We start from the raw sequence: 19,951 nt of genomic DNA, 5'->3' as shown, positions 1-19,951 counted from the left end.
TCAGTTTGGCCTCTTTATCAGCTGTTTTCTTTTGTTCAAGTCAGGCCTAAGCAGAATAATGTAGCATTTGGGGGAAAAGATGCAGAGCAGTAACCCAGCACCAGAAGTCAAAATGGAGAAGATCTCCACAGCCACCATGTATTTCCCTTTTGTGCTCAGGTAGGTTGGGATAAAGGTCAACCATACGCTACAGAAGACCAACATGCTGAAGGTGATGAACTTGGCTTCATTGAACGTGTCAGGCAATCTCCTAGCCAGGAAAGCCACAATGAAGCAGATTGTGGCCTGGAAGCCCATGAAGCCCAGGACACAGTAGAACATGGTGACTGAACCTTCATTGCATACAAGCACAATCTCTTCAGTCATTGTGCGCATGTCTAGATCTGGGAATGGGGGTGATGTTGCCAGCCACACACAACAAAGACTGGTCTGAATTAGGGAGCAGGAAAGAACAATGGTAATGGCCAATTTATTCCCCACCCATCTCCTGATACTGGACTCTGGCCTGGTAGCCATGAAAGCTAAAATCACTATGGTGGTTTTGGCCAATATGCAAGAAACCGCCACTGAGAAGATGAGACCAAAAGTAATTTGTCGAAGGAGACAGGTCACCTTATTAGGCTTGCCAATGAAGAGCAGAGCGCAAAGGAAAGAGAGCAGGAGGGATATTAGGAGTGCGAAGGTGAGGTCCCTGTTGTTGGCTTTGACTATGGGAGTATGCCAGTACTTAATGAAGACTCTGAGTACCAAAAACGTGAGAACAGATAAGGAATGAGCAGAAACAGCGAAACATAATCCCAAAGGTTCTTCATAAGATAAGTAACTTGTATATTTCGGAATGCAGGAATCATGTTGGTCATTTGGATACTGGTCTTCTGGACATTGAAAACACGCATCCATGTCTGGAAAGGAAAACATGGTTTTCTTTAAAATAAAAACGGCAATACATAGTGCACTGCAGTATTTAAGCGTTAGTACTATGAAGTCCTGAATCAAGGAAGCTCACATAAATGTAAAAGCCAAGCTTTTTTCTTCAACAAATTACATTCAGTGGAGTTTTTTTTTTTTTCAAACAGTTACTGTTCTCCCTTGGAGGAAGCTGTTTCATTTGGTAGAAGAAGCATCTTCCTTATAGTAAGTAAGTGTATTTATATTGGGGAAATCTTCTCATAACACAGGAACACAGGAATCTACCTTATAGCAGATTAGACTATTGATCTCCCTGGCTCATAATTTTCTCTGCAGAGTGTCCAAGGCTCTCCAGCATTTCAGATCGATGATGCTGGGATTGAATCTGGGACCTTTTGCATGCAGATCAGATGCCCTATGTTTTGGATTATTTCGTTACCCAGTATTATGTCTGCCAAAAATATCAAATTAGCAGTGATCCGGGAATGCCTTCAGTCATCAGATTGGTTATAATGAATTCCACCATATTTCTCTGAAATCATGTTCTATATTATATTTGATTGGCTTTATTTTACTTTATTACCAACCCTTCCCCCTGAGCTTTCAGATGCCTTACAACAAAATATAGTACTACGGTACATTTAAAAACATTTTTGAATCATGAATCATGATGCATATTTGGTGAGACTGTGCTAATATTAAACAATGTTGGGATTTTATTTTTAATGAAATGTTTAAATGAATATTCAAGAAGATGCCAGAAGGATTTCTATTGGGAATAGTGCCAGTAAATTTAAAGGAAGCAGACAAGGTATTGTATCTATATGCAACAGTGGCTGTGAGGCTACTGTTAGGAAAAAAATGGAAAAGTGTCCAGATACCAACGAAAACAGAGTGGCTAGCAAAATTCATAGAATATTATAATTTGGTCAAATTAATTGGGAATGTTGGAAGGGTTTCAAAAGAAAAAACGGATAAAGAATAGAAGATGTTTAAAGAATATTTTAAAAAGTATATTGAAAAGCTGGAACTTATATCAGATTAAGACAAGTTCTGTAATAAACATATAGAGCAGGCATCCCCAAACTGCAGCCCTCCAGATGTTTTGGCCTACAACTCCCATGATTCCTAGCTAAGAGGACCAGTGGTCAGGGATGATGGGAATTGTAGTCCAAAACATCTGGAGGGCCAAAGTTTGGGGATGTCTGATATAGAGAAACAGGAAGATGAAAATGATATATGAAATATTAATTAGTATTAGTTAGTATTTATAGTAAAGAAGGATAAGAAGTGTATAGAGATAACAGTATGCAAGAGAAAGTAATGGAATGTAAAATAAATTAGAGCTGATGTGATTGGAAGTCTATCACATCGGGTGGTGGTGGGGGAAATGAGTATGTAGATGTGTGCAGTCAGTATTGTATTTCCAAATAAGAATGTATGAAATATTGTATGTAAGGTTAGGCTTGTAATATGTTTGTAATATATATGTAATATTGTTGAATTTTCCTAATAAAATTTGTTTTAAATTTTTTTAAAAAGTTTTTAAAAGTTAACAACTTTTTAAAAAATAAATAAATAAACCACCCACATAAAGCCCTTACAGAAATTGTTACAAAAAAGATACAGTGGCGTCACTTGTTACATCAGCAATGGTTATGTCACCTTTGAAATAGCAAAAATTAAAAAAATCAATCAATCAATCAATGCCTGTGGAGCCTGATATATACATCAATAGTTTGGATTATTAATTCCAATTGGCAGTCAGAAACAAATTAGATGCACTGCAGCAATAATTTCTGCTTGTGCAATGAAATGCAGGGTTCTCTTCTCTCTCTGTGTTATCTCCACATCTAACTCTTACCTGCTCTGGAGGGCGGAGGGAAAATCCAGAGTAGATTTACAAGGTTCCAGGGCTGTTCATGAACAGAACTTCGGGTATGTTGTTGTTGTTTAGTCGTTCAGTCGTGTCCGACCCTTCGTGACCCCATGGACCATTGCACGCCAGGCACTCCTGTCTTGCACTGCCTCCCGCAGTTTGGTCAAACTCATGTTCGTAGCTTCGAGAACACTGTCCAACCATCTTGTCCTCTGTCGTCCCCTTCTCCTAGTGCCCTCCATCTTTCCCAACATCAGGGTCTTTTCCAAGGATTCTTCTCTTCTCATGAGGTGGCCAAAGTATTGGAGCCTCAGCTTCACGATCTGTCCTTCCAGGGAGCACTCAGGGCTGATTTCCTTCAGAATGGATAGGTTTGATCTTCTTGCAGTCCATGGGACTCTCAAGAGTCTCCTCCAGCACCATAATTCAAAAGCATCAATTCTTCGGCGCTCAGCCTTCTTTATGGTCCAGCTTTCACTTCCATGCATCACTGCTGGGAAAACCATAGCTTTAACTATACGGACCTTTGTCGGCAAGGTGATGTCTCTGCTTTTTAAGATGCTGTCTAGGTTTGTCATTGCTTTTCTCCCAAGAAGCAGGCGTCTTTTAATTTCGTGACTGCTGTCACCATCTACAGTGATCAAGGAGCCCAAGAAAGTAAAATCTCTCACTGCCTCCATTTCTTCCCCTTCTATTTGCCAGGAGGTGATAGGACCAGTGGCCATGATCTTGGTTTTTTTGATGTTGAGCTTCAGACCATATTTTGCGCTCTCCTCTTTCACCCTCATTAAAAGGTTCTTTAATTCCTCCTCGCTTTCTGCCATCAAGGTTGTGTCATCTGCATATCTGAGGTTGTTGATATTTCTTCCGGCAATCTTAATTCCGGTTTGGGATTCATCTAGTCCAGCCTTTCGCATGATGAATTCTGCATAGAAGTTAAATAAGCAGGGAGACAATATACAACCTTGTCGTACTCCTTTCCCAATTTTGAACCAATCAGTTGCTCCATATCCAGTTCTAACTGTAGCTTCTTGTCCCACATAGAGATTTCTCAGGCGACAGATGAGGTGATCAGGCACTCCCATTTCTTTAAGAACTTGCCATAGTTTGCTGTGGTCGACACAGTCAAAGGCTTTTGCATAGTCAATGAAGCAGAAGTAGACGTTTTTCTGGAACTCTCTAGCTTTCTCCATAATCCAGCACATGTTTGCTATTTGGTCTCTGGTTCCTCTGCCCTTTCGAAATCCAGCTTGCACTTCTGGGAGTTCTCGGTCCACATACTGCCTAAGCCTGCCTTGTAGAATTTTAAGCATAACCTTGCTAGCGTGTGAAATGAGCGCAATTGTGCGGTAGTTGGAGCATTCTTTGGCACTGCCCTTCTTTGGAATTGGGATGTAGACTGATCTTCTCCAATCCTCTGGCCATTGCTGAGTTTTCCAAACTTGCTGGCATATTGGGTGTAGCACCTTAACAGCATCATCTTTTAAAATTTTAAATAGTTCAGCTGGAATATCATCACTTCCACTGGCCTCGTTATTAGCAGTGCTTTCTAAGGCCCATTTTACTTCACTCTCCAAGATGTCTGGCTCAAGGTCAGCAACCACACTACCTGGGGTGTACGAGACCTCCATATCTTTCTGGTATAATTCCTCTGTGTATTCTTGCCACCTCTTCTTGATGTCTTCTGCCTTTGTTAGGTCCTTACCACTTTTGTCCTTGATTATGGTAATCTTTGTACGAAATGTTCCTTTCATATCTCCAATTTCTTGAACAGATCTCTGGTTTTCCCCATTCTATTGTTTTCCTCTATTTCTTTGCATTGCTCATTTAAGAAGACCCTCTTGTCTCTCCTTGCTGTTTTTTGGAAATCTGCATTCAGTTTCCTGTATCTTTCCCTATCTCCCTTGCATTTTGCTTGCCTCCTCTCCTCCGCTATTTGTAAGGCCTCGTTGGACAGCCATTTTGCTTTCTTGCATTTCCTTTTCCTTGGGATGGTTTTCGTTGCTGCCTCCTGTATAATGTTACAAGCCTCCATCCATAGTTCTTCAGGCACTCTGTCCACCAAATCTAAATCCTTAAACCTGTTCCTCACTTCCACTGTGTATTCATAAGGGATTTGATTCAGATTGTATCTTACTGGCCCAGTGGTTTTTCCTACTTTCTTCAGTTTAAGCTGGAATTTTGCTATAAGAAGCTGATGATCTGAGTTACAGTCAGCTCCAGGTCTTGTTTTTGCTGACTGTATAGAGCTTCTCCATCTTTGGCTGCAGAGAATATAATCAATCTGATGTCGATGCTGCCCATTTGGTGATATCCATGTGTAGAGTCGTCTCTTGTGTTGTTGGAAGAGAGTGTTTGTGATGACCAGCTTGTTCTCTTGACAGAACTCTTTTAGCCTTTGCCCTGCTTCATTTTGAACTCCAAGGCCAAACTTGCCAGTTGTTCCTTTTATCTTTTGATTCCCTACTTTAGCATTCCAATCCCCTGTAATGAGCAGAACATCCTTCTTTGGTGTCATTTCTAGAAGGTGTTGTAGGTCTTCATAGAATTGGTCAATTTCACTTTCTTCAGCAGCAGTAGTTGGTGCATGAACTTGGATTACTGTGATGTTAAAAGGTCTGCCTTGGATTCGTATCGAGATCATTCTGTCATTTTTGAGATTGCATCCCATTACAGCTTTTGCCACTCTTTTGTTGACTATGAGGGCCACTCCATTTCTACTACGGGATTCTTGCCCACAGTAGTAGATATGATAGTCATCCGAACTGAATTCGCCCATTCCCTTCCATTTTAGTTCACTGATGCCCAGGATGTCGATATTTATTCTTGTCATCTCATTTTTGACCACATCCAGCTTACCTCCATTCATGGTTCTTACATTCCAGGTTCCTATGCAATATTTTTCTTTACAGCATCGGACTTTCCTTTCGCTTCCAGGCATGTCCGCAACTGAGCGTCCTTTCGGCTTTGGCCCAGCCGCTTCATCAGCTCTGAATCTACTTGTACTTGTCCTCCGCTCTTCCTCAGTAGCATGTTGGACGCCTTCCGACCTGAGGGGCTCATCTTCCAGCGTCATAACTTTTATATGCCTGTTGTCTTTGTCCATTGAGTTTTCTTGGCAGGGATACTGGAGTGGCTTGCCAGTTCCTTCTCCAGGTGGATCACGTTTAGTCAAAACTCTCCACTCTGACCTGTCCATCTTGGGTGGCCCTGCATGGCATAGCTCATAGCTTCTCTGAGTTATTCAAGCCCCTTCGCCACGACAAGGCATTGATCCATGAAGGGGAACTTCGGGTATAGGGTGGTATAGATATAACAACAACAACAACAACAACAACAACAACAATAACAACGAGATGAGGGAGGGGAAGCTCAAAAGTCATTATCCGAGCACATCTAAGTAGTTGGATACTGCCCATTATATTTGAAGAAGTGCTCTACATTGCATTTCTTACCACTCTGATTTGAAATCTTCCCTTCAGGACATGGGAGGCAACGATAGCAGCAAAATGGCTTCCCTTCCAACTTTATCTTCCTATACCCTGGATGGCAATTGTCATTACACACAGAAAGGGGTTGTCCCTGTCAATAAATAAAAGCAGAAATGTTTTATAATGGCCATAAATTCTATTTTGGAAGTTTTATATTTCAGTGGTTTCTTCACAGTTACAAACGGTTTGACCAAATATTTTATTAGTGATTTTCTTTATTGAAGAAGTTCTGGATCCTGTTTCTCACCATTGCTAATCGCAGGGCAGGTAAGACCTCTTAATATGCACCAAAGCAGATAAAGGCACAATAAGTTATCATTATTGTTTGTTTGTTTGTTTATCAATTTGTTTATGAATTGCTACTCATAACTTACAATGGACCCCTTTGATTCTTAACGCACACGAGTACTACCGGTGGCAGAGGTGGACCGGTGGGTGGAGGGAAAACGAAGGGACAGTGCTATATTGTATGTTTTGTTTGTTTTGTCTGTATAAAATTAATAAAATTTATTTTTTAAAAAAAATGAATTGCTCCTCATGAGGCTTCCTTAAGAAATTTGCTACACTATAAAAACAGATTAAGAACAACTGGATATATAATAAAAGTGAGAGAGTTGTATAAATAAAATAACAAATTACAATTTCAAATAAATTCAGGTCCAATGTTCTCATAACTCTAGAACTCAGGGATATTCAATGAAGCTGAATGTTGAAACATTCAGGACACATAGAAGGAAGTCTGTCTATCTGCATAGCTAGGAAAATATGTGACACTTATTCGTACAGGATACAATGATGGCTTTAAAAGAGGATTAGAACAAATTAATGGAGGATAAAGCTAGCAGTGAGTACTAGCATGATGGCTGTGTTTTCACTCCCCTGTTAAAGCCACAATTAGACCCATGTTGTTGTTTTTTAATGGTTCAGGTTCTTTCCTACCAGGTTGGAGACATCCTCCTGAATGCTGAAATTTGCACAAGACCTACCTGGTTAAAGATGCTTGGCCAAACAATGCCATCTGCAGAAATGGTGAACCCATTGTCCTTGGCAGCCAAGGGGTCTACTTTTCCAACTTTGACTCTGAGAAAGGATTGGTTTGGGAATGTGACCCAGTTTACAATATCAAACCCAGCGACAACTTGCCCGCTTTGATCGAAAGTAACCTGTTCACCTGCACTGTTGTTAAACGAGGCACTTCTCAGATAGTGGTGAATCTAAATGGAAGCAAGACACACAATGCAGGTTCTCCATCGAGAGCACGTGTTGTGGTGGAGGCCTAACAAACTCCCCCTGAGTTACTGGGGTGGGGGCTATTGTGAGTTGGCCACCATTCTGATTGGATCCAGGGTGTTGTTGGGGAGAAAAGCATGTTTCAATTTCTGAGGGACAGCCAGGGGTATAAAAGGGAAGCACGTGATTTGTTCCTCCTCTTGGCTGCGTTCTTCGGATCACCCGCCCTCCCTCCCTATGTTTAGGCCTCTGTGTTGACCTTGCTGTGCCTATCATGGGGTCGTCTGCTTGGCAGGGGCCTGGTTGGAATTTTTCTATTTGGCTGATTGTCTGGTGCCATCTGTTTTTTGCCTACTGCATAGCAAATGGTCACAACTTGTAAAGTTGGTGGTTAGGCATTGGTTATTTTGGTTGTATGAGGGTCTTGTTGACTGTGTTGGCCCCTCAAGTTAATGCCTGAGTGTTGGGGAAATTCCGGTCAGGAATACAGGGGCTCGATATGCAGTGTCCGTAACCTCCGGTCAGGGGCCAGGGCCGCGCGAGAGCCCCTGGGAGCCTGAGGGCAGGGCCAAGCACCCGGCTCCCTGTCTCTCCCTGTAGGGTTTCCCCTTGTTGACAAGGCTAGTTTAGTTCTGACCTTAGGGGACAGTTGGAGAACCAATGCCTACGCAACCACTCACTTATTTTGTATTTTAATAAAGTTGTGGCCAAATTCATGCCAAAAACCCAAAACATAAATTCTGTCTGTGGTGTGAATTATTTTGAGGGGTGGTTTTGGGGACCCCAACATGCAATCATAAATGCACAATAATAGGCAAATATAGTGATGGTTTCGACCTTTTGGAAACTATGGTTAGTGGTCTTGCTTGCAGAAATCAGATCTCATGAACAAGCAAAATGAATTGGAAGAATGGAAATACAGCTCTCTTTTACACATCACTGGCAAAAAAGATTATGTCTGACAATGGTGAGTTGTTTCATAGTCTTCACTGGGAACTGAATGCAGGGGAGAAGTATCAAATTGGCTCAGATGGGAAACTATGGCAAAAATGCCAGTCAGATGTCAACATTCCAGCCCTAAGATGTAGACAGACATTTAATGGCGTTCGGTTGAATATGCATTTATGATGGATTCCTCTGTAGATATGCATTCAGGACATTAGTTGCCATGGCTGTAGAATCAGAAGCACCCACCTCTCTCCATCCATTACTCTTCATTTGCATTTAAGTAATAAAGATGTGGCTGGCATTGACATATTGCCTTTGGCCAGTCATGCTCATTACAAAACAGTATGCTGATTCTCTGGCTTAACCTTCCCACGGCTGACTTCCCTATTTTTTTACAAAGATTGTGGAGTTGGGGAACAACATTGAAAGGCACTTAGAATATTACCTGCCACAACTGCTGTTTTAGAAGAATCCCTCTCCCATCATATGACATTGCTCTGTGTCCGAATTTGGATGAATGCATGGCTTGCAAAGCATGCGCCACGGCATAGACAGCATTGTAGACACTGTAGCTGTGGCCAGTCATGCTCATTTCAAAAACAGAGGTAGGAAGAGTCTCCAACTTCTCTTCTCCAGTACACATTTCCTCATCTGTGGTGTCATCCGTGGGGAAAGAACATTCAAATGCCTTTTCCCAAAAGAGCATGATAAAACCATCTTCCTTTTCCAAGGTAGGGTTTTTCATCTGAAGATATTCCAGGAATCCGAATACCTGCTTAGAAGGAACTGCAAAGGATAAAGCTCCATGGAAGGCCTCTAAGCTCATCATTCTTTGGAAGGGAACTGATGTGAACTCCATCTGGGCTGTCATAATCCAGACTTTACCTTTACTGTTCATTTTTATGCCATCATATTCAGCAAGCATTGGACTCGTTCTAAGAATGACTGTGAACTGAACATCACCATGTATGATCACAGTGCTGGCACTGCTCCTCAGAACAATACTGTTTACCCGAGAAAAGCCATTCATCATTTCATCAAAGTTACTGGAAAAGGATTCTTTTGGCAGTTGTTCTATAAAATCAAAGCATATACCTCTTTGTGAAAACATGGGAAGCACATTCTGTATAAATTTCTCTCCACTTTGAATACTTATATAAGCCACACCAATCCATGTCCACTTAAAATGCAGCAGCAACTGAAGAATCCCCCATGTTTGATGGTCTTCATTTGGGAACATCCGGTTGAAGAAAACAGCTTCAGGGTTGCCATTGGTCATTGGAGCAGAGCCATATACAAGCTAAGAAACAAAAACAAAAATTGGGAGATAGGGGAGTTTGTGTCTAATATACAATTTCAGTATCACAACTAAATCTGAACCCTAAACTAAGAACTAGACAATTAATCATATCCACAAGTTTCTGGAGCTGGTTGGGAACTACCTACTCAAGAAGAGAAAGTATTCATCAATATCCCCACAAATGAAATAAAGAGAAGAATTATTTTCCTTGATTACATCTTTTTGACTTATAAACAGCTTCAATCCTGGTGCTTTCTACCTCCAAAAACAAAAATTCACAGAGAGGAGAATTGGGGAATAAATTAGTTGCAAATCCATGTTTGATAAGCACATCCTACCTGTGGCATCTTGTAGGTGCTAAGAATGTGTGCCATGAAATGACAGATGTGAGAATTTGGTCCTGTGATAACAGCTATTGCGTTGTCTTGGGCATCACACTTGAAGTTAGGGATAAATCTTCCCTGTGTGGAGAGAAGGTCCATTGAAGCGAGGTAGGTCCAGCTTGCTTGGAAATAGCTATTATAGATGTGTGTGCCCAGGGTAATATTAGGCAACATTTGTGGATTTTCATTGATCTCCTTTGCAGCATATACCAAGGCCAAGATATGCTGATAGTTTTGGAAAAAGAGTCTGCAATGGGATTGGCATGCTGTGTCAAAGTGCACCGGCTTCTGAATATAAAATGTGTAACATTTGATTTCAATATATGCCTGCTAATAACATTGCTTGTGGTGGGTGGGCGCGCGCGCACACACACACACACACACACACACACACAAAGATAATATGTTTGCAGTGCAGAGAATTGTGAAGAAACATTGGTACTCATTCCTGTATTGGAGATTTCAACTTGTTGGAATTTTAGAAAGTGCTATGCATACATACCTATATATTTATATAGTTGCATATCTACATATATAGTTTACATATGCTGTATATCACACAATTGATTAAATATAAGGATTATAGAGATTAAATAGAAGCCTGAAAATTCCAGTTTACTGGAACAGGTATTGTGGGAGTGACTGCAAGCACAATCTGTGGTTGGAAAAGTCTAGCTGGACACATGGTAAAGGAAACCCACAGAAACAACAGCCAAGGTACAACTAAATAAACAACTAAATCATTGTCAACAATGCATTGAATTTATTGGGGGGGGAGAAGTAGCTTGGTGAATGAAGAATCAATGAATAATATTATCTAGGGCAATAATGAGAGTGTAAAAGTATACTGTAAGGGGGAAGGCTTACAGGGAACACCCCCCCCCCCTCATCAGGTCGAGTTCCTCTCCAAGCAGTAAGTCAAGCACAGGATCAGGTTACAAGAGCCAGGAAACAGAAAGGGAGAACCAAGGCTCTGACAGCATCAGAGAGCCCTTGCTCCAGGGGGAGGGAGAGAGAGCAGTGGAAGAAGGGACCGGCAGACAGTCAGCCGGAAGGCCATCCCCCCCCCCATGCCAGACTTCCAGGCTGCTTACCTGGTCCTTCAGGGGCAAAGTTACCCCATTCAGGACCAGGGAGTCCCCCACACCTGCCCTCCTCCTGTCTCCCACAAACAGTGCTTCTGTCTCGTCAGGATTCAACCTCAATCTGTTAGCTGCCATCCATCCTCCAACCGCCTCCAGACACTCACACAGGACCTTCACCGCCTTCACTGGTTCTGATTTGAAAGAGATGTAGAGCTGGGAATCATCTGCATACTGATGAACACCCAGCCCAAACCCCCTGATAATCTCTCCCATTCCAATGTTAAATTAAGTACTTCAAACAGCAATTAAACCTGATCAAAGTTTTGCCTATCTACACCTCACTGATGTAGGTAGGCTGGAATGACGTATGCATCCCTGCCAACCTCCATCAATTATAACTTGTGGCATGGAAATCCTGAATCCTACAGTGAAAGAGCTAACTTAAAAAATTGAGATGCAGCCGCATCCAAGAAGAATCTAAAAGCAGATCGACTGTCTTTTTGGCAATCACTCCCCACCCACATAAACCCAAAGACATCAGATCAAAACGCCTGTGGATATTATGATATGATTAAAAACAGCTACTTCGTACATGATATCATCAATCAGTTTCTCAGATGGATGTCCTCTGAAATCCATTGAATCAAATGTCATGTAGATCTGAGAAATAATTCCAGCAATGATGAGATCTCCTGAATGATAATAATTGTGCATAATAGAAAGAGGAGTGTCAGCAGTGTATGTGGCAACAGGAACACTGCATATCATATAAGGCAGGAACACTAATATTGAGACCATGAATAGTACCATATTGACTGAAAATCTACCTCCCAGTCACCAATTTGACTCTTCTAACATGATTACTGAAATAGCAAGAACAATCACACCATAGGTTGATTTGGAAGCCCTGACAATGAAAATAATCAGAAGGGTGGAAGGCTATAAATCTGTCTCTAGACCCAGCTCCAAATGGAGCAAGGAATATTAACGACATCATTCAGACTTCATTGTTTTGCCGTGTTCACTGGAAATCTATAGGGACTTGAAAAGAAGTAGAATTAACCATGGCAATTTTGATGATTATGGGCTGCATGAGTCAATACTGTTGTAGTTTCTCTGTGCTAGTACAGAGGAAATGTAGTTATTACAGCTCAATAGAAACCGCCTGTGGTCATTTATGGGATTGCAAGTGGCAGGTGAGCTAAGAAAAAGCAAGATGAGGCCAACAGAAAAATAAGGCAGGAAGGAAAGGAAAGGAAAGGAGGGAGGGAGGGAAGGAAAGAAAAGAAAAGAAAAGAAAAGAAAAGAAAAGAAAAGAAAAGAAAAGAAAAGAAAAGAAAAGAAAAGAAAGATTGATTTTTCAAACTTGGGCTGGATTTACAAAATGAGAAAGAAGCAAAATTCAAATGGGAACTTCAATTATTATGAAGCAAGATGAGGCCAACAGAAAAATAAGGCAGGCAGGCAGGCAGGGAGGGAGGGACGGAGGGAAATGAAGGAAGGAAGGAAGGAAGGAAGGAAGGAAGGAAGGAAGGAAGGAAGGAAGGAAGGACTTGAAAAGAAATAGAAGGAGGAGAGGAGGAGCAGTAGTTTGGATTTGATATCCCACTTTATCACTACCCAAAGGAGTCTCAAAGCAGCTAACAATCTCCTTTTCCCTCCTCCCCCAAAACAGACACCCTGTGAGGTGGGTGGGGCTGAGAGACTTCAGAGAAGTGTGACTAGCCCAAGGTCACCCAGCAGCTGCATGTGGAGGAGCGGAGACGTGAACCCGGTTCCCTAGATTATGAGTCTACCGCTATTAAGCACTACACCACACTAGAATTAGCCATGACAATTTTGATGATTATGGGACACGTGAGCCAATACTTCTGTCATTCAGTTGAATTGTCATGGTAGGGGGACACAGCTGCACTTGCAGAGGAGCAAGAGGACTCAGTGAGCACCGGGAATATTTAGGAACCTGCCACCCTGAGGAAACCATTGCATAGTGCCTCATGGGCCATCTGTTCCTGTGAAGGCGTAATACAGCCCTCAAGTACATTTGATGCCCCTTCTTCCAAGACCAGCTTAAGTAGGAGAGGCTTGTGAATTGCAGTTTTCCAGGAAGGTCTGGACATTCACCCCCTTTTTTTACTTGAGAGTTCTTTTGGAAATATCTGTTCAGGCACTAGTATCTGCAGTATACCCTACACAGTGAAAGAAGGTGTAAAGAATTTATTTAGCTGCCCTGCAATCTAATTTGCTTCCTTTACAAACACCTTCCATTCTCTTAGCATGCAAAGCTCCAACCCCCATCTTAGTTTTCATCCTGTTTCTCAAGTATTAATACTAATTTGATAACCTTTTTTACCATTTTATTTCCAGTCCTTTTTTTTCTTTAAAAATGTTTATTGGAACTCTCATTTTGACTCAAGAAAATCACCATTTTATAGTTCAAATCAGGAAAAATAAATACAGTAAATGGACAAAAGTACAAAGATTCACAAAATGTTTAGGGGTATGCGTACCCCTGCATACCCCCAGAAAAAAGTTATTTCTGCACAAAGTTTGGGCAGGAGAAGAATGAAATAGACCTTTTTGATGGCAGCTAACTCTTCAGAATGGAAGTTTTCAATTGCAAGAACATTAAACCTCACCTGAATATCTCTTGTATTTCAACTCTGTGTTTCTTTTCCATTTCTTGGTATCAGCATTCAAAAAATGTGGAAGAAGACTGTGACTATCGGCAACCGTTGTTGTTGTTGTTGTTGTTGTTGTTGTTGTTGTTGTTGTTTTGTTAACTAAAGATCCAAATATGATCAAGAATCACCAGTCTCAGATGTTCATTACAAGTCCTGTGCTTTATTACAAAATTCACTTGACATGCTTGCATTTCCTTGCTTTTAAAATTTCTCGGTGGTTTCCAATATGCATATAAACACCATATGGTGTTTTACAAACAATAATATAGGAGCAAACCAACAGTAACACCACCAGCTTTGTGTACTAATAATAATACAAATCTAGCCTTTGAATTGCACGCATAAATGTATGGATGCATTGTCTAATCAAGTGGGATTTCAAATAATACAAGCTGCTCATTCCAATGGAAAAAGTGTCTTAATTAATTCAGCTATTGAGTCATCAGCCATTCTGCTCTGCAGCCACATAAAAGTCCAAGGATGGACAGGAATGTTTGAGAGGCAAAGAAAGACAAAAGGGGTGTCCCTTGAGAGTAAAAATGTCTTGAAAGTGTGGTGAGATGAGGGACTGGTTAAGTCCAGGGAAAGTGAATGGTAGTTTAATCTATATGCAGGTCCCACTTTCTGAAGACAGTAAGTTCCCAGGTAATCATTTGTTACCATAGGAGATTGTTCACATAACAGGCCAGCCATGCCCATTATTCCATATGATCTCCCTGCTCTACCACACCTGAATAATCAACATGCCCCGATGGGCTTTTCATCTAAACATGATTTAGTATTTTGCAGGTGTGTATGGAGACACAAGTTTGAAATGAGCAAATTAAAGAATAAGAAAAGTTAAATTCCTTCAGTTTGGCCTCTTTATCAGCTGTTTTCTTTTGTTCAAGTCAGGCCTAAGCAGAATAATGTAGCATTTGGGGGAAAAGATGCAGAGCAGTAAGCCAGCACCAGAACTCAAAATGGAGAAGATCTCCACAGCCACCATGTATTTCCCTTTTGTGCTCAGGTAGGTTGGGATAAAGGTCAACCATACGCTACAGAAGACCAACATGCTGAAGGCGATGAACTTGGCTTCATTGAACGTGTCAGGCAATCTCCTAGCCAGGAAAGCCACAATGAAGCAGATTGTGGCCTGGAAGCCCATGAAGCCCAGGACACAGTAGAACATGGTGACTGAACCTTCATTGCATACAAGCACAATCTCTTCAGTCATTGTGCGCATGTCTAGATCTGGGAATGGGGGTGATGTTGCCAGCCACACACAACAAAGACTGGTCTGAATTAGGGAGCAGGAAAGAACAATGGTAATGGCCAATTTATTCCCCACCCATCTCCTGATACTGGACTCTGGCCTGGTAGCCATGAAAGCTAAAATCACTATGGTGGTTTTGGCCAATATGCAAGAAACCGCCACTGAGAAGATGAGACCAAAAGTAATTTGTCGAAGGAGACAGGTCACCTTATTAGGCTTGCCAATGAAGAGCAGAGCGCAAAGGAAAGAGAGCACGAGGGATATTAGGAGTGCGAAGGTGAGGTCCCTGTTGTTGGCTTTGACTATGGGAGTATGCCAGTACTTAATGAAGACTCTGAGTACCAAAAACGTGAGAACAGATAAGGAATGAGCAGAAACAGCGAAACATAATCCCAAAGGTTCTTCATAAGATAAGTAACTTGTATATTTCGGAATGCAGGAATCATGTTGGTCATTTGGATACTGGTCTTCTGGACATTGAAAACACGCATCCATGTCTGGAAAGCAAAACATGGTTTTCTTTAAAATAAAAACAGCAATACATAGTGCCCTGCAGTATTTAAGCGTTAGTACTATGAAGTCCTGAATCAAGGAAGCTCACATAAATGTAAAAGCCAAGCTTTTTTCTTCAACAAATTACATTCAGTGGAGTTTCTTTGAAACAGTCACTGTTCTCTCTTGGAGGAAGCCGTTTCATTTGGTAGAAGAAGCATCTTCCTTATAGTAAATAAGTGTATTTATATTGGGGAAATCTTCTCATAACACAGGAACACCGGAATCTACCTTATAGCAGATTAGACTATTGATCTCTCTGGCTCATAATTCTCTCCGCAGACTGTCCATGGCTCTCCAGCATTTCTGATAGATGATGCTGGGATTGAATCTGTGACCTTCTGCATGCAGATCAGATGCCCTCTGTTTTGGATGATCTCGTTACCCAGTATTATGTCTGCCAAAAACCTCAAATTATCAGTGATCCGGGAATGCCCTCAGTCATCAGATTGGTTATAATGAATTCCACCATATTTCTCTGAAATCATGTTCTATATTATATTTGATTGGTTTTATTTTACTTTATTACCAACCCTTCCCCCTGAGCTTTCAGATGCCTTACAACAAAATATAGTACTACATTTAAAAACATTTTTGAATCATGAATCATGATGCATATTTGGTGAGACTGTGCTAATATTAAACAATGTTGGGATTTTATTTTTAATGAAATATTTAAATGAATATTCAAGAAGATGCCAGAAGGATTTCTATTGGGAATAGTGCCAGTAAATTTAAAGGAAGCAGACAAGGTATTGTATCTATATGCAACAGTGGCTGTGAGGCTACTGTTAGCAAAAAAAATGGAAAAGTGTCCAGATACCAACGAAAACAGAGTGGCTAGCAAAATTCATAGAATATTATAATTTGGTCAAATTAATTGGGAATATTGGAAGGGTTTCAAAAGAAAAAACGGAGAAAGAATAGAAGATGTTTAAAGAATATTTTAAAAAGTATATTGAAAAGCTGGAACTTATATCAGATTAAGACAAGTTCTGTAATAAACATATAGAGCAGGCATCCCCAAACTGCGGCCCTCCAGATGTTCTGGCCTACAACTCCCATGATTCCTAGCTAAGAGGACCAGTGGTCAGGGATGATGGGAATTGTAGTCCAAAACATCTGGAGGGCCAAAGTTTGGGGATGTCTGATATAGAGAAACAGGAAGATGAAAATGATATATGAAATATTAATTAGTATTAGTTAGTATTTATAGTAAAGAAGGATAAGAAGTGTATAGAGATAACAGTATGCAAGAGAAAGTAATGGAATGTAAAATAAATTAGAGCTGATGTGATTGGAAGTCTATCACATCGGGTGGTGGTGGGGGAAATGAGTATGTAGATGTGTGCAGTCAGTATTGTATTTCCAAATAAGAATGTATGAAATAGTGTATGTAAGGTTAGGCTTGTAATATGTTTGTAATATATATGTAATATTGTTGAATTTTCCTAATAAAATTTGTTTTAATTTTTTTTTAAAAGTTTTTAAAAGTTAACAACTTTTTTTTAAAAAAATAAACCACCCACATAAAGCCCTTACAGAAATTGATACAAAAAAGATACAGTGACGACACTTGTTACATCAGCAATGGTTATGTCACCTTTGAAATAGCAAAAATTAAAAAAATCAATCAATCAATCAATGCCTGTGGAGCCTGATATATACATCAATAGTTTGGATTATTAATTCCAATTGGCAGTCAGAAACAAATTAGATGCACTGCAGCAATAATTTCTGCTTGTGCAATGAAATGCAGGGTTCTCTTCTCTCTGTGTGTTATCTCCACATCTAACTCTTACCTGCTCTGGAGGGCGGAGGGAAAATCCAGAGTAGATTTACAAGGTTCCAGGGCTGTTCATGAACAGAACTTCGGGTATGTTGTTGTTGTTTAGTCGTTCAGTCGTGTCCGACCCTTCGTGACCCCATGGACCATTGCACGCCAGGCACTCCTGTCTTGCACTGCCTCCCGCAGTTTGGTCAAACTCATGTTCGTAGCTTCGAGAACACTGTCCAACCATCTTGTCCTCTGTCGTCCCCTTCTCCTAGTGCCCTCCATCTTTCCCAACATCAGGGTCTTTTCCAAGGATTCTTCTCTTCTCATGAGGTGGCCAAAGTATTGGAGCCTCAGCTTCACGATCTGTCCTTCCAGGGAGCACTCAGGGCTGATTTCCTTCAGAATGGATAGGTTTGATCTTCTTGCAGTCCATGGGACTCTCAAGAGTCTCCTCCAGCACCATAATTCAAAAGCATCAATTCTTCGGCGCTCAGCCTTCTTTATGGTCCAGCTTTCACTTCCATGCATCACTGCTGGGAAAACCATAGCTTTAACTATACGGACCTTTGTCGGCAAGGTGATGTCTCTACTTTTTAACATGCTGTCTAGGTTTGTCATTGCTTTTCTACCAAGAAGCAGGCGTCTTTTAATTTCGTGACTGCTGTCACCATCTACAGTGATCAAGGAGCCCAAGAAAGTAAAATCTCTCACTGCCTCCATTTCTTCCCCTTCTATTTGCCAGGAGGTGATAGGACCAGTGGCCATGATCTTGGTTTTTTTGATGTTGAGCTTCAGACCATATTTTGCGCTCTCCTCTTTCACCCTCATTAAAAGGTTCTTTAATTCCTCCTCACTTCCTGCCATCAAGGTTGTGTCATCAGCATATCTGAGGTTGTTGATATTTCTTCCGGCAATCTTAATTCCGGCTTGGGATTCATCTAGTCCAGCCTTTCGCATGATGAATTCTGCATATAAGTTAAATAAGCAGGGAGACAATATACAACCTTGTCGTACTCCTTTCCCAATTTTGAACCAATCAGTTGCTCCATATCCAGTTCTAACTATAGCTTCTTGTCCCACATAGAGATTTCTCAGGAGACAGATGAGGTGATCAGGCACTCCCATTTCTTTAAGAACTTGCCATAGTTTGCTGTGGTCGACACAGTCAAAGGCTTTTGCATAGTCAATGAAGCAGAAGTAGACGTTTTTCTGGAACTCTCTAGCTTTCTCCATAATCCAGCGCATGTTTGCTATTTGGTCTCTGGTTCCTCTGCCCTTTCGAAATCCAGCTTGCACTTCTGGGAGTTCTCGGTCCACATACTGCCTAAGCCTGCCTTGTAGAATTTTAAGCATAACCTTGCTAGCGTGTGAAATGAGCGCAATTGTGCGGTAGTTGGAGCATTCTTTGGCACTGCCCTTCTTTGGAATTGGGATGTAGACTGATCTTCTCCAATCCTCTGGCCATTGCTGAGTTTTCCAAACTTGCTGGCATATTGGGTGTAGCACCTTAACAGCATCATCTTTTAAAATTTTAAATAGTTCAGCTGGAATATCATCACTTCCACTGGCCTTGTTATTAGCAGTGCTTTCTAAGGCCCATTTGACTTCACTCTCCAAGATGTCTGGCTCAAGGTCAACAACCACACTACCTGGGGTGTACGAGACCTCCATATCTTTCTGGTATAATTCCTCTGTGTATTCTTGCCACCTCTTCTTGATGTCTTCTGCTTTTGTTAGGTCCTTACCACTTTTGTCCTTGATTATGGTAATCTTTGTACGAAATGTTCCTTTCATATCCCCAATTTTCTTGAACAGATCTCTGCTTTTCCCCATTCTATTGTTTTCCTCTATTTCTTTGCATTGCTCATTTAAGAAGACCCTCTTGTCTCTCCTTGCTGTTTTTTGGAAATCTGCATTCAGTTTCCTGTATCTTTCCCTATCTCCCTTGCATTTTGCTTGCCTCCTCTCCTCCGCTATTTGTAAGGCCTCGTTGGACAGCCATTTTGCTTTCTTGCATTTCCTTTTCCTTGGGATGGTTTTCGTTGCTGCCTCCTGTATAATGTTACGAGCCTCCATCCATAGTTCTTCAGGCACTCTGTCCACCAAATCTAAATCCTTAAACCTGTTCCTCGCTTCCACTGTGTATTCATAAGGGATTTGATTCAGATTGTATCTTACTGGCCCAGTGGTTTTTCCTACTTTCTTCAGTTTAAGCTGGAATTTTGCTATAAGAAGCTGATGATATGAGTTACAGTCAGCTCCAGGTCTTGTTTTTGCTGACTGTATAGAGCTTCTCCATCTTTGGCTGCAGAGAATATAATCAATCTGATTTCGATGCTGCCCATTTGGTGATATCCATGTGTAGAGTCGTATCTTGTGTTGTTGGAAAAGAGTGTTTGTGATGACCAGCTTGTTCTCTTGAAAGAACTCTTTTAGCCTTTGCCCTGCTTCATTTTGA

At 41.1% G+C, this 19,951-nt stretch overlaps 2 protein-coding genes across 2 annotated transcripts; both read right to left on the bottom strand.

Annotated features, from left to right (window-relative positions):
- LOC132593060 (vomeronasal type-2 receptor 26-like) lies at positions 1-11,945 on the bottom strand. Its single transcript, XM_060281819.1, has 6 exons — positions 11,818-11,945; positions 10,096-10,273; positions 8,903-9,757; positions 7,266-7,493; positions 6,244-6,370; positions 1-902 (listed from the first exon to the last, which is right to left on the bottom strand). The coding sequence occupies exons 1-6, from the start codon at positions 11,937-11,939 to the stop codon at positions 1-3; spliced, it is 2,412 nt and encodes an 803-aa protein (XP_060137802.1). The 5' UTR covers positions 11,940-11,945.
- A 2,814-nt stretch (positions 11,946-14,759) lies between these two features.
- Positions 14,760-15,659, bottom strand: LOC132592979 (vomeronasal type-2 receptor 26-like). Its single transcript, XM_060281297.1, has one exon. It carries the CDS (start codon positions 15,657-15,659, stop codon positions 14,760-14,762), a length of 900 nt encoding a protein of 299 aa, XP_060137280.1.
- Between the last annotated feature and the right edge of the window lie 4,292 nt (positions 15,660-19,951).

The sequence above is a fragment of the Zootoca vivipara genome, chromosome 13 (genome assembly GCF_963506605.1).
Source record: "Zootoca vivipara chromosome 13, rZooViv1.1, whole genome shotgun sequence".
In the NCBI taxonomy this organism is placed as follows: domain Eukaryota; kingdom Metazoa; phylum Chordata; class Lepidosauria; order Squamata; family Lacertidae; genus Zootoca; species Zootoca vivipara.
This window is presented reverse-complemented; position numbering and strand designations above follow the sequence as displayed.

Bases quoted from the DNA above. Each gene is read 5' to 3' on its own strand.
- LOC132593060 (XM_060281819.1), bottom strand. From the start codon at position 11,939: ATGCACAATTATTATCATTCAGGAGATCTCATCATTGCTGGAATTATT. The intron at 9,758-10,095 runs GTAGGATGTGCT...TTTGTTTCTTAG, and splicing joins GCACCTACAAGATGCCACAG to CTTGTATATGGCTCTGCTCC. The intron at 7,494-8,902 runs GTAATATTCTAA...GCTTCCATTTAG, and splicing joins TAAAACAGCAGTTGTGGCAG to ATTCACCACTATCTGAGAAG.
- LOC132592979 (XM_060281297.1), bottom strand. From the start codon at position 15,659: ATGGATGCGTGTTTTCAATGTCCAGAAGACCAGTATCCAAATGACCAA.